The following is a 15863-nucleotide window of genomic DNA, read 5'->3' as shown; positions in this document are numbered from 1 at the left end:
AGTCTTATTCACTTCCTTATTTCTGGCGGGGAGGGTTCTTCTCCTTGATTGACAATTCTGGTGAGCAGTAGAGTTGTAGTTTTAGTAGAATTATAAAGCTCAGCACAAGTTCTGCTACAACACATTCATGTACCAATGGTTTGTTTTTTTCTGTGTGTACTGTTATCACTGTATATACACACATAGAGATAACAGGGCATTTGAACAAACACACAGCTCCAGACAGCCAGAGCTGAGCTCCATGATTAGCAGACATACTTTCAAAGCTGTAAGCCGGTGATTTATAGCTGCATCTCTTCAGAAATTGAGAGGGAGATGAGAAAGGTGAGCAGATAACTGCTGTATACAAATAAATAGGCTAGTCAGCTGTTTCGGATATTATGAGCTAACCCCTTTTCAGGAATGTAGCTAATGAAAGCTCTTGGCCAGAATCTAGAGACTGTGCTTCATGGAAACACGCTGTACACTGCAGGAGAATGCCAGCAGATAGAAAAAGCAAGTGAATTGCAAACTTGCTGATTTTCATACTGTCTAACAAATAAGTCATTTAAGAACTTGAGAATACCCCTTTATGTCACCATTTTTCCAATATCATACATAACACTTTATTTAACAGCATACTAAATAAAACATATCTATTTTGGAAATAACAACACAATGTACTAATTTCATCTTTGTGGCCATTTCAGTGAGAAATCTGACAATATAACTGATGGAATTACATTACTTTGTTTTTCTACAGCAATTGATGCAATTTTAATAAGAAATTCAGGAGGGCTGCCAGATTCACCATTTGGCAACTAAGATTAAGTTCTGTTTTTTTTTCATTAGTTGGCAGCGAAGTTGATATAATTTAATTTAACTGAACACAGAGAATTTTGATGACTTCAGATTCTTCTATCCAGAGGGAATATTCTATAAAGACAGATTATAAACACTTGTACATTTATTTTATCTTTATTACTCACCTGTGGGCCGGCAGTCATCTGGTGAGAGCGTGCTCTTAGTGTCTGAGATGTCTTTATGAGAAGCCAAGAAAAGAACCACTTCACCTTTCTCATTCTTTATTGGAACAATATCAAGGAGACACCAGAATGAGCCACCTACAAATGACAGAAAAGATGTGAGAAATTCTTCTGGTAGACAGATTCTTTACACAAACAGATGCGACAGTTTCTCTAGAAGCAGATGTTCATGTACACCCTTTTTGCAGATGACCAAAATGATTTTCATGTTCTTGTCACAGCTATTTTGTTGAATCCAACTTTATAACATATGTTCTATTAACTTTTTGTTGTTTTCTGAGGTTTTTGCTGTAAGTGTTAAGTGGGCAGTAGAAATTGTGACAACCATACATTTTCCATCCTGTAGCCTATATGTTGGTATTAAATAGATATATACAAATATGAGCGCCCCCCTGGAGAAGATTAATGCACGGAGCACCCCCTGAGGAAGACTACCGCACGAAACGCATGTTGGGGTATGCAGCAAGCATTAAGGTAGAGAATGTCTCTTATATAATTTATTGCATTCAGTTCATTGTATACATAGGATATATAATATGAATAATTTTATACTCAGAAATAACTTTGACTTGATCTAGCACCTTATAACATTCCCTCAGAATATTTATTTTTTGATAAAAAATAACTTATTATCAGATAATATCTAATGATTAGTCTCTGCACGGTGCACTTTATTTTCCTGTATTGTTGCTGCTATTATTAGGGGACATTTTTGTCAATTAATTGTTTTTTTATAATGCACTTTGAATTTTTATATATTTCATTAATAAAATTTAGCATTTTACTCTTACATTATCTTTATGCTCACTATCCCCTTTTTTTGAGTGTTTCATGCTGGCTTATGATTTGGGATATTTTGATTGTTTATCTCACTAAAGTGACTCTCTGTGGAGTTTTTGATTATTCAGATATATACTAATGTAGCATTTCTAAAACTAGCCCATAAAAAAAAAAAACACGATACAGAAAAGGGAAGCTATTGTGACGCCCTGGACTAGCCAGGTCGTCCCAGGTAGTCCCCCCACCCCCTTAGTAAGCAGGTTTTCTTCTACCTCATCTTAGAGCAGCATAATATAGACAAAGATACCCTGATTCTAGCAATGTATCACTTAGATTACTGGCTGCAGCTGTTCTGACACAATCAGTGCTTTTAGATTTAGCAAAGCAGCAGAGCTGAGACAGCTGTCATTTCCCACACTAGGCTCTCTATAAGATTATACCTTGACAGTGAGGTGTCAATCAGAGCGTGTCAGGGTGTTGTGCGCATGATATTGTAGTCCAGCAATGAGAATCACTAGGTCATAAAGGTTTTAGTTTAAGTAAACAAAAGCACACAGACTGATAAGAGAGGTATAGTTGATTTTTGTTTTTTAACACCTACAGCATGCTGTCCTCAGATTACATAGCAAAAACCTGCTGACAGCTTCCCTTTAAATAAAGATTATGATGTGAAGAGAAACAATGTTGCAATGTATACAGATAGGTCCAGAAATCTTTGGGCAGTGACTTAGAGATTTGGCCTCTGCATGACAGTTGTTTTGCTTAATATGAAACAGCTGAGATGCCATTAAAGTGGAGACTTTCAGGTTTATTTAACCATTTTTCTACAAAGCCTCATCATTTCAGGGGCTCAAACGTAATTGAACAAATTTACTTTACCATGAATAAAATGTTCATTTTTTTATACTTTGAAGAGAATCCTTTGCAGGTAATGACAGCCTGATGTCTAGAAGCCATGGACATCACGAAACCCTCAGCATTCCGGTTTCAGTCATGGGGCGGCACCAGTTCTGTTTCAGTCACCACTGTGTGTGTGTGTGTGAAGAGGCTGTAACCACACCCCATACTGACTACATTACACCCAGCTGTCAATCAGTGCAGGAGGTGTGGTTACAATCATTGCTTTCCATACACAGAGTGATTACTAAATCAGTGCTGCCCCCGTGACTGAAACTGAAACGCTGCTCGGAGGATAAAAGTTAATTTCCTGCCGGCAGCGGGGTTTAATATACAGGAGCCAGGCAGGTTTCAAATGCTATTAACCTGCAGATAAACCCCATATCTGCAGGTTAACAGCATTTTTATATGTGACAGGTTCCCTTTAAGAAACGCTATATCTATACATGGACAGAGCGGTTCTGTGAAATTGTTAGCCACTGATACTTAGCGATTTGCTTTTATTAAATTAACTGGAGGTTAGGTGTGGAATTCCTTCTATTATTTTATATGCCCTAATTTTTAGAATCCTGAATATACACAGGGTTTGTCTCAGATGACCCGAAAAAAATCCGCCTGAGACACATTATGATAATGGAAAGGCAGAGGTAGACATTGCACATAATTGGAACTGCTCTCTTTACATGAACGAGTGCTCTAAAAAAATAACCATTCATAACTTTAAGGACCTGTCATGTCTGTCAGCACACAGCTATAGCATTTATTTTAATGCATTGACTAAACATAGGCGGCTGTAAATCACATTTGTATTATGATGATGCTTGCAGATTATATGAATTTCTTGTAGCTTTGCAGAATTTTCATTGGATACTTCCTACTTGTAACAATAGCAATTCTAATAATACTGTTATATTATGAAATCCTCTAATATAAAAGCTTAAATAAGTACAATCTGGAATTTTTCTTAAAATGCATATAGACGTTGTAAGTCATGTAAAAACAGACTGCAAATTCCTCCCAGCTGTCCTAATGTGGTTATATAATAAGAATCAAAGATTGACAAATTGCGAACCTGTGCAAATAAATGATCCAAAAAATTCACTCATTTCTCCCTGTAGCCAAAGATTGTGACTTATGTCTGCAGCCTGTATTGCTTGGCTGCCACTGATTTTCAGAACCAAAAGGATGCTATATAGTGTAGATGCAATAGTGTCCACTACCTATAGAGAATTCATTTAGGCACTACTGGAATTCTCTATTACTTCAAAGAGTAGCCACAACTCATCAACTATTGCTTAATATATATATATATATATATGTATATATATATACAGTATATATACAGTATATACACATACCGCATATCACAAAAGTGAATGAATCCCTCACATTTTTGTAAATACTTCATTACATTTTTTGATGGGCCAACACTGAAGATATGACACTTTGATACAATGTAAAGTAGTCAGTGTCCAGCTTGTATAACAGTGTAAATTTGGTGCCCTCTAAATAACTCAATACACAGCCATTAATGTCTAAGCAGCTGCCAACAAAAATGAGTACACCCCTAAGTGAGAATGGCCAAATTGTACCCAGTTAGCAATTTTCCCTCATTAGTGTTACAAGGTCTAAGGTGTGAATGGGGAGCAGGTGTGTTACATTTGGTGTTATCGCTTACACACGCTCTCATACTGGTCACTAGAAGTTCAACATGGCTCCTCATGACAAAGAATTCTCTGAGGATCTGAAAAAAATAATTGTTGCTCTACATAAAGATGGCCTAGGCTATAAGAAGATTGCCAACTCACTGAAACTGAGGTGCAGCATAGTGGCCAAGACCATACAGCAGTTTAACAAGACAGGTTCCACTCAGAACAGGTCTCACCATGGTCGACCAAATAAGCTGAGTGCACATGCTCAGCATCATATCCAAAGGTTGTCTTTTCAAAATAAACATATGAGTGCTGCAGAGGTTAAAAGGGTGGGGGGGTCAGCCTGTTGGTGCTCAAACGATATGCCACATCACTGCATCAAATTGGTATGCATGGCTATTGTCGGAGAAAGATGTCTCCACTAAAGATGATGCACAAGAATGCCAGCAAACAGTTTGGTGAAGATAAGCAGACTAAGGACATGGATTACTGGAACCATGCCCTGTGGTTTAATGAAACCAAGATAACTTTACTTGGTTCAGATGGTGTCAAGCATGTGTGTGAGCAACTAGGTGAGGAGTACAAAGGCAAGTGTGTTTTGCCTACAGTCAAAAATGGTGGTGGGACTGTCATGGTTTGGGGTTGCATGAGTGCTGAGAGCTGGGGGGAGCTACAGTTCATTGAGGGAACCGTGAATACCAACATGTACTGTGACATCCTGGAGAAGAGCATGATCGCCTCCCTTGGAAAACTGGGTCACAGGGTAGTATTCCAACATGATAACGACCCCAAACACACTCTGAAATGACCACTGCCTTTGCTAAAGAAACTGAGGGTAAAGGTTCTGGACTGGCCAAGCATGTCTCCATGCTTAAACCCTATTGGACTTCTGTCGAGCATCCTGGATCCTCTTCCACTTCTCCATGATAACATCACGGAGCTGGTGGATGTTAGAGGACTTGCGCACCTCCACCTTCCATTTGAGGATGCCCTAAAACTTTGCAATTCACTTTTTTTCTCTATCTCGTTCCGTTTTCGAGATAAAAATGCTAACTCCGTTGTTTTCCACCAGGTGGCGCTATAGGTGGTTTCATTGCGTTCTCAAGTTAATGGCGGTGGACAGGATATGGGTGGACACACTGTATATGTTTTAGTTATATTTAATGATTGATTAAGCCTTGTTCTCCCTTACCCTCTACCCAAATTTTTCCTTCCTCCTGTCCCTGTTTCCCCAATTAAATTACACGACGTTCCACAGCCCAACCTTCCCTACTTCCTTCCCAACCCTATCTTATACCTAACCCTTAATAGAAGTTTTAAGATATAGAAGTCTTTTGTTATCTATGTTGTAGTCAATCAAATTCAACTATGAAATAGTATCAAATTCCTCCTCCCCTTTTCCCCTTCTTAATTATTGCAAATAAAAATATTTTCAAACACATGGGCTTCATGGACACCAAAGAGCAAGACTCCCTCCTATCTGCATGTGCCGTGTATTGGAGACATCGCAGCAACTATTCTCCACCCCCTAGCTCTGAGACAACAGAAAATTAGAGATAAAACTGAAAAAGGGGAAAAATTGGTGACAAATGCAGGACACAAGGCATATAGTGGTCATGAATAGCGTTATTAATCATGTCCATACAGATGACAGTTTATCTTGAACAGCCCTAGACAGATATTAGTGTACTATGTTCTTTTCAATTCCAGCAATACACAACTGAGAACCAGAAAACAGTAACTGGGAACACAGTGTATGAAAATATGAACATCACTCATAAATGTTTCCATTTAATCAAACTTCTATAACTCTGCCTATTTCATAGCACTCCAATCAATCTCACTAATGTATTTTGGCCAGAAAAGGACCAGTTTCTATAATTCAGTGTTCTCTTAGCTCTGAAATTATGGAGGTTTGTAGAAAATGATTACCCTTCATGCTCTCTGTAGATGGGTACAGCGGTAGGATATATTAGTAAGATTTATACAACACTGTCACATTTCATTATTTGTTTCTATAGGCAGATTATATAACTGTGCATTAAAATCTGAATCACAATTATGTACTACTATAATTAACAAGACAAAGAAGCATAGAAAACCCTAGCTACAGACTGTGTATTGGTATAGATAAATAAAACATTCACAATTTATATAATTGAGTCCCGGTTTATTTAATATATATCTTGTAATAGGATAAAGTATTATTTTCTCTGGATGTCACAAACTTTATATCACTGGATAACTCCTTTAAAAAAGTGTGTTTAGATTGTGTCTAATGATGTTCTTGAGCGTTAGACTATGTTTACACTTATATAAAGATAAATTGTGGTTGTAATGTAGGTGCTGTCATTCAAAAACATCTGGTAAAGGGAACCTGTCACCAGATTTGGTGACTATAAGCTGTAGTCACCACCAGTGGGCTCTATATACAGTATTCTAACATGCTGTATATAAGAGCTTAGGCCGCTGCGTAGAGCATAAAAATGACTTTATAATACTCACCTAAACAGTCGGTGCAGTGCAGATTGGTCAGATGGGTGTCTCCGTTCTCCGGTGCCGGCGCCTCCTCATTGTCCTCCTTCTTCTGAAGCCTGTGTGCAAGATGTGTCCTACGTCATGCACACAGGCCGGCATTGAGGTCCTGCACTGGCGCACTTTGATCTGCCCTCAGCAGGGCAGATCAAAGTATTGTAGTGCGCATGATCAGGAACTCAATGCCAGCCTGTGTGCATGATGCAGGACACTTCAGAAGAAGGAGGACAAAGATGGCTGAAAGAGAAGGAGCCATACCTGGAGAACGGAGTCAACATCTGACCCATCTGACCGTTTCAGTGAGAATTATAAAGTCATTTTTACGCTAAACACAACGGCCTGGGCTCTTATATACAGCATGTTAGAATGCTGTATATAAGAGCCCACAGTGGTGGTGGCCGCAGCTTATAGGCCCCAAATCTGGTGACAGGTTCCCTTTAAGTCAAGAAAAAGCAATGTTTTATTTTAACAGTGACACATTTCAAAGTCGGTCTGACTATTTCATCAGGTAAGGTAAAATGGACTATTAGGCTATGTGCACACGCTGCGTTTTTTTGACGCTGCGTTTTTGTGCGTTTTTCGCCGCTAAAAACGCACAAAAACAAACCCGCGGCAAAACAAGCGGCAAAAAACGCATGCATTTTTACCGCGATTTAGTGCGGTTTTGGATGCATTTTGCTGCGTTTTTGATCTCTGCGTTTTTCTGCATTTTCCCAATGCATTGAATGGGGGGAAAACACAGAAAAACGCAGGAAAGAATTAACATGTCCATTTTTTTTTTAAGCTCAAAAACGCAGCTTAAAAAGAAAGTTGTGTGCGGACAGCAAAAATGAAAACTCATAGACTTTGCTGGGGAAGCAAAGTCATGCAGTTTTGAGGCCAAAAACGCACCCGAAAAACGCGCAAAAACGCCACGAATAATGCACTGTGTGAACTTACCCTTACTGAGCTTTATAAAGGTAAAGAACAATGACGATGTAATCACACAATCTTTATGAACTGAAGAACTATATATTCGTATAAAAATATACATAAAGAAACATAGAAAACACAACAGGCAAAACAAAAAAACCCTACCACATATATAACTATACAGTACTACATCTCACTATAGATCTTCATGGAAAAATAAACAATAATACATACTAGTACATCTGAATAAATTAGATTATCATCAAAAAGTTAATTTATTTCACTAATTCAATACAAAAAGGGAAACACATATATTATACAGAGTCATTACACACAGAGTTAGAGTGATCAATTTCAAGTGTTTATATCTGTTATGTTGATGATTATGGCTTACAGCCAATGAAAAGCCAAGTCATTATCTCAGAAAATTAGAATAATTACCACAAAACACCTGCAAAAGCTTCCTAAGTGTTTATAATTAGGGATGATCGAATACCTCAAATATTTGGCTTCACGAATATCCAACGAATAGGTCGTCACTATGCGAATATTCAATGCGCAATGTAAGTCTATGGAAAGCCCAAGTAGTTCAGAATAGTTGTTATTCGGGTTTCCCATAGACTTACATTTCGCATCGAATATTCGCGAATAGTCGAATAGCGGCGACCTATTCGGCAAATATTCGCAAAGCCGAATATTTGAGGTATTTGATCAACCCTATTTATAATGGTCCCTTAGTCTGGATCAGTAGGCTACACAATCATGGGGAACACTGTTGACTTGACAGATGTCCAGAAGGCAGTCATTGACACACTCCACAAGGAGGGTAAGCCACAAAAGGTCATTGCTAAATTGCTAATGAATTGAGATGCACTTAGGGGTGCTTCACACACAGCGAGATCGCTGTTGAGATCGCTGCTGAGTCACGTTTTTTGTGACGCAGCAGTGACGTCATTAGTGATCTCGCTGTGTGTGACACTGAGCAGCAATCTGGCCCCTGCTGTGAGATCGCTACTCGTTACACACAGCCCTGGTTCGTTTTTTTTTATTGTTGCTCTCCCGCTGTGACGCACAGATCGCTGTGTGTGACAGCGAGAGAGCAACGAAATGAAGCGAGCAGGGAGAAGGAGCCAGCGTCTGACAGCTGCGGTAAGCTGTAACCAGGGTAAACATTGGGTAACCAAGGTGGTTACCCGATATTTACCTTCGTTACCAGCCTCCGCCGCTCTCACGGTGCCTGTGCTGCCAGCTCCTGCTCTCTGCACATGTAGCTGCAGGACACATCGGGTTAATTAACCCGATGTGTACTGTAGCTAGGAGAGCAGTGAGCCAGCGCTAAGCAGTGTGCGCGGCTCCCTGCTCTCTGCACATGTTATGATCGCTGCTGCGTTGCTGTGTTTGACAGCTAAGCAGCGATCATAACAGCGACATACAAGGTCGCTGTTACGTCACAGAAAATGGTGACGTAACAGCGACGTCGTTGTCGCTGTCGCTATGTGTGAACCCAGCCTTATATTTGTATAAAAATATATATAAAGAAACATAGAAAACACTACAAACAAAACTAAAAAAAAACACTATACAGCACTACATTCCACTATAAATCTTCATGGAAATAAAACCCAATAACACAAAAAAAGACATGGGAAAACCAGACAGAGGAGGAGAAGGCGTAAATGAAAAGAGGTCGACCCAAACCAAATTTGGGGTATGGAAGCATGTTTAACCCCTTCCCAACACCGAACATACCGGTACCTCCTATTTTGCAGTGTGTTGACGCAAATGGAAAAAAAAATCCAGAACTCAAATATAAATAATTATGGTATGCCTGAAAATGGCATCTCATCCCACAGAGAACAAGATGCTATACAATATAGTCAGCACAAAAATAAAAAAGCTATAGCTGTCAGAATATAGCGATGCAAAATCATTTTTTTTTCTACAAAATTTTTTTATTGTGTGAAGGAGGTAAAACAGAAAAAAAACATTTGAATGTAGTATTGCTGTAATCATAGTAATCCAAGGAATAAAGCTGTATTATCACATCTACCAAACAGGGAACAAACTGAAAACAAAAAGCAATTTCTGAATTGCTGGTTTTTGTTCATTCTGCTTTCTAAAAATCGTAATGAAAGCAATCAAAAAATATGTGCCCGATAATGGTACCAATAAAAATGTGAACTCATCCCACAAAATACAAGCCTTAACCTGACTCTGTTGGCAGAAAGATAAAAAAAAAGATAGCTTTCAAAATGTGGTGATGCAAAAACTTTTTTTAAAGCATTGTTTTAATGTGTTATAGTAGCCAAACAAAAAACCCGATATAAACCTGGTATCACTGTAATCACTCCGATCCGAAAAATAAAACCGTCTTATCACTGATGCCGCATGGTGAATGGCATAAAAAATGAATAAAATAAATTTTTTAATTGCTCTCGATTTGTTTATTGTGCCTCACAAAGATCGCAGTAAGGCGCAGATCATATTTATCCTGCGCTCTACAGTGAGTGCTTATACCGGTTTACGTGTGAGTATAAATCTCTGAAATAAGTGATTCAGATGGAACTCCCAACAGAAGATTCCCTATAATGGAGACACTGTGGTCTATCTCTGGTCTATAATCCAGCGATGTCTGAAGCATTCATTAACCCCTTCAGCTGCGGCCGATTTTCCATTTTTTGTTTTGGTGTTTTTTTGCTCCCCTTCTTCCGAGAGCTGTAACTTTTTCAATTTTCCGTCAATCTTGCCATATGACGGCTTGTTTTTTATGAAACAAGTTGTATTTTTAAACTAAACTATAAGTTTTACCATTTAGTGTACTGGAAAAGAGCAAAAAAAAAACCAAGTGCGGAAAATATGCAAAAAAAGTGTGATTGCATGATTGTTTTTGAGACATTTTATTCACCGTGTTCACTTTATGGTAAAACTGATGTGTCGGTGTGATGTCTCAGGTCAATACATGTTTGTAGACACTAAACATGTACGTATAGATTTACTTTTATCTAAGGAGCTAAAAAAAATCAGAAGTTTGTACAAAAAAAGTGGCGCTTTTTGCGCCATATTTCGCAACCCGTAGCATTTTAATTTTTTGGGATCTATGGCTCAGTGACAGCTTACTTTTTGCATCTCAAACTGATGTTAACAGTAACATTTTTGTGTAGATGCTATGCTTTGATCGCCTGTTATTGCATTTTGCACAAAATTTGTGGCGGCCAAAAAACGTAATTTTGACATTTGGATTTTTTTGCAGCGACGCCATTTACCGATCAGATGGATTGATTTTATATTGTGATAGATTGGGCATTTCTGAATGCAGCGATGCCAATTATGTGTATTTTTTAATCCCTTTAATTTTCAATGGGGTGAAAGGAGGGTTATTTGAACTTTTAGGCTTTTTTTAAACTTTTTTTTTTTTTACTAGACTCCCTAGGGGACTATAACGATCGGCAGTCTGATCGCTCGTTCATTTCTGTTGATCACAGCTACACAGCTGAGATCAGCAGAAATACTGATTTCTTGTTACCTGCAGCACTCAGCTGCCTGTTACAGGAAGTAAGTCATGTGAGCTACAGGAGTCATCACATGACCCTGTGTTACCATGACAACCATTAGCTCAGTGATCACGTCACAGTGCTGCCGATGGGGCCGGGTACTATGACCGGCATTTAAATGGCGCTGTTACATTTTGACAACACCATTTAAGGGGTAAACAAGCACGGGTGGAACACGGATTCACTTGTGCCAGCGAGGCACACATGTCAGCTGTACAAATCAGCTGACATGTTCGCAGATCCCTGCTGGCTGCCAGCAGCAGCCGGCGGGGATTACACTATGGTGGTTTAGGACGTAATTTTACCGCCCACGGTTGTTAAAGCCCAGTCGGCCTCAGTTTTTTCCACTTCTTAAAAATTGAACACCACTGAACAGAGACCAGATAGAGTTCAGAGCAACTCTACCGCCTCATTATAGTGAATGGATCCCTTAGGGGTGTTATCTGAATCACATCATTCAGATATTTAGATGTAAACCCTAAAGAAAGTGCTCAGCGTAGAGCACAGGATGTGATCCAAAATGTCATGTAAAATGTTTCAAATAAAAGCTTCAACTCTTTACACAAAAAAATCAAGCCTACACTCAGGTCCATTATTTATCAAGGGAAATATAGGAAGCTTCCATATTACTAGTAAAACAAAGACTCTGAAAAAGCGCCATGGCTTCCTCCAAAAGGAAATCCAGCAAAATATGCACACCCAAATCCAAATGCCCCCCTCTCTTTTGAGACCCACAATGTGCCTAAACCACATCTGGTGTTTACATGTTTTATTTGCTGTAGTGAGGAGAGCCTGCTTAATTTCCAGGTGCAGGTATCCAGAAGCATGAGCTGGGCATAATCTATGGGCACTACAATGTACGGGAACTACAATGGCAGATTTGCAACTTTCACTTAGCAAAATCCATTGCTGCTTGCTTATGGAAAACACCCATGGAGTCCAAATAGTCACTACAACTGTGAATTAATTCACAGATGGGTATAATTTGCAAAATGTGGACACTTGAGGGGGGATTTAGCTCTTCTTGCACTTTGGAGCACCTTATATGAGAAACAGCTAGGACGAATCACAACTTAGCTTCACACACTCCCTAAAAACACATCACTTTAGGGTGGCCTATTACACTCTCTAGCCGAATTAAAGGGAACCTGTCACCAGATTTGGTGACTATAAGTTGGGGCCACCACCAGTGGGATCTTATATACAGCATTCTAACATGCTGTATATAAGAACCCCGGCTGCTGTGTAGATCATAAAAATCATTTTATAATACTCAGCTAACGGACTGTGCAGTGCAGACCAGTCGGATAGGCGTCTCCATTCTCTGGGTCCGGCGCCTCCTCTTTCAGCCATCTTTGTCCTCCTTCTTCTGAAGCCTGGGTCCTACGTCATGCACACTATCCGGCATTGAGGTCCCATGCAGGCGCACTACAATACTTTGATCTGCCCTGCTTAGGCCAGCGACATCGACCAGCTGACATCAACCCCCCCCCAAAAAAATATTATGCTGATTGCCACTGCACCAGAGCTTGCCGGAAGAGCAGGGAAAAGTGCAATCCAATGCATGCGCCAATTCTGGGTTCGACTGCTTGCTGACATCAACCCCAAACACTTTGTAGTGCCACATGAATTTTTAGCCATGTTTATCCTAATAAATAAATAATTTAAAAAAGAATATGAGGTCTCCCCTATTTTTGATAACCAGCAAAGGTAAAGCACACAGATGGGGCCTGATACTGTAAAGCTGGGAAGGTCCAAGGTTATTGGGCCTTCCCAGCCTAAAAATACCAGCCTGTAGCACCCTAAAAGTGGTGCATGACATCAGATCCCCCTATTCTGGCGCTTCACTTTGGCTCTTCCCAAGTACCCTGGTGTGCTGCCAATCAGGGTATTTGTTTTTGCAATTAATGTCAGCTGGCATTAAGCGCACATGTTAGTAAAAGAAAGGCATCTATCAAACACCCCCATTACCAACCCAGTAATTATAAAGAAAATAAACACACAAAACAATGTTATTTTAAATAACACTCCCCGACTCTTGCCCTGGTTCGTCAACTTATAAAACTGAAAAAAAAGCCAAGCAGCTTTGACGTAGCCCACCAAATCTGACATAGTCCACAAATGGGAGTTACTGACATCACGGCTTGTGAGACATTCCAAGTACTGCGCTGCCTACTGTGTGACTCAGTGAGCAAAATGATGAGCGGTAACATTACTGATCTTATCACCGCCCTGCACAGTTGCCGGATATCGCAGCGCGCAGCCTGACCGGAAATGACCTATGATGTGTTGTTCTCAAAAAATGGCACCATAGATTGTACTACAGAATCGGTGGATGCCATGAACTACATCAGAGCTGCAGGGATTTTTTTTTTTAATAACAAATTGGTGAACAAGGAACTGTCTCTTGTTTTTATTTCTTTACTTCTCTTTTTATGTCTTTCAGGTTCCCTTTTGTGGACTTCGTTGGAGTACTTTGGATCTTCTTGGCTTTCTTTTTAATAAATTGGTGAACTAGGGCAAGAATCAAGGAGTGTTTCTTAAAATAAACATGTTTTTGCCTTTGTTCTATGCTTTTATACTTATTGGGTAAGTAATGGGGTCATCTGATAGATGCCTGTGTACTACTAACCCCAGGGCTTGATGCCATCTGACACTACACTGTTGACATCAACCCACAAAAATATTGCCCTGATTGCCATCCCATGAGGGCAATTGGGAAGAGCCAAAGTAAAGAGCCAGAAATGGCGCATCCAATGTGATGCGCCAATTTTGAGACAGCTGCGGGCTGATATTTTTAGCCTGGGAAGGGCCCAATAACCATGGACCTTTCCAGCCTGAGAATACCAGCCCATAACTGTCTGCATTACCTTGGCTGGTTATCAAAAATAGGATTAGGTAAAACAAGGCTAAAAACAATCATTATTGCCTTATGAAAGGCACTTAAGGATACAACTGTCCAAACCCTGCTCTAATATATCATCTTCCTCCTACAAGTCTCCCTGAACTGATTCCAGATTTGATTTTTTTTTATTACTCAGATGGCCGGCTCCGTCCTTGGGTCGGTGCTCAGGATCTTTTGAACCAGCGCGGATCCAGACTTTTACAGTCCGGGTCCACCCATAACTAATTAGGTGATAAAAAATTTGGTAGATTCCCTTTAAAGAGATAAACAAGGAAACAGTACAAGTCAGACAATGTCACAAGGTCTAAGCAAGTTAATGGTATATACTGTATAATAAACAATAGATTATTATTAGTGATGGGTAAATAGTTAAATATTTCTGTTTGGATAATTCTTACCAAATGCCTATTAATATTCCAGTATTTGTCACAAATAATGAACCTAATGCAAGTCAATAGGGAACCCGAGCATTTTTCTGGGAAAACTTTAGGAAAGGTGTTTGGGTTCCCCATGGATTTGCATTAGTTCATTATTCATGATGAATACTGGAATAGTACTCGGTAAGAATTATCCGAACACAAATATTTCACTTTTTGCCCATCACTATCTATAAATATAATTGCCTTATTCTGTCTGTCTGTCTGTCTTGCTCCAAAATTGTGTCGTTACAGTGACAACCATCAGATTGGCCGCTGTGCTTGGCCTGGCCCCGCCCCTCCACACGGATTGGCTGCTCGGCTCGGCCTGGCCCCGCCCCCGCATGGATTAACCATTTGGCCAGGCTCGCCCCCTCACACTATGCCCGCTAGGCCACGCCTCCCTCACACTATGCCCGCTCGGCCACGTCCCCCTCACACTATGCCCGCTAGGCCATGCCCCCTCACACTATACCCGCTCGGCCACGCCCCCCTCACACTATGCCCGCTCGGCCACGCCCCCCGCACACGTTGGGCACCTGTACACCTCCCCCCAGGACAACTCCTCCCATTATACTCCTCTTTCCCCAGGACTACTCCTCCCATTATACTCCTCCTATTATAATCCTCCTATTATACTCCTCTCTGAGGGGTTCGCAGCATGGGGGATGGAGCATGATGGGGAGTGCAGCATGGGGGATGGAGCACGATGGGGGGTGCTGCATGGGGGGTGGACCACGATGGGGGGTGCCCAGAATGGGGGGATGAAACAGGATGGGGGGTGCGCAGCATGGGGGATGGAGCACGATAGGGGGTGCAGCATGGGGGATGGAGCACGATGGGGGGTGCCCAGAATGGGGGGATGAAACATGATGGGGGGTGCGCAGCATGGGGGATGGAGCACAATGGGGGTGCGCAGCATGGGGGATGGAGCACAATGGGGAGTGCAGCATGGGGGATGGAGCACGATGGGGAGTGCAGCATGGGGGATGGAGCACGATGGGGGGTGCAGCATGGGGGATGGAGCACGATGGGGGGTGCAGCATGGGGGTGGACCACGATGGGGGGTGCCCAGAATGAGGGGATGAAACACGATGAGGGGTGTGCAGCATGGGGGATGGAGCACGATGGGGGTGCGCAGCATGGGGGATGGAGCACGATGGGGGGTGCAGCATGGGGGATGGAGCACG

General features: G+C 40.9%; 1 protein-coding gene across 1 annotated transcript in view; it reads right to left on the bottom strand.

Annotated features, from left to right (window-relative positions):
* LOC142245158 (voltage-gated delayed rectifier potassium channel KCNH8-like) overlaps positions 1-15863 on the bottom strand; it is a 771887-nt gene that overhangs the window by 311444 nt on the left and 444580 nt on the right. The window contains exon 3 of the mRNA XM_075317583.1: positions 969-1103. Coding sequence (XP_075173698.1) covers positions 969-1103 — 135 coding nt within the window. The remainder of the gene's footprint in view (positions 1-968; positions 1104-15863) is intronic.

This window comes from Anomaloglossus baeobatrachus, chromosome 7 (genome assembly GCF_048569485.1).
Source record: "Anomaloglossus baeobatrachus isolate aAnoBae1 chromosome 7, aAnoBae1.hap1, whole genome shotgun sequence".
Lineage (NCBI taxonomy): Eukaryota > Metazoa > Chordata > Amphibia > Anura > Aromobatidae > Anomaloglossus > Anomaloglossus baeobatrachus.
The sequence above is the reverse complement of the archived record's forward strand: the minus strand, read 5'-3'. Positions and strand labels throughout refer to the sequence as shown.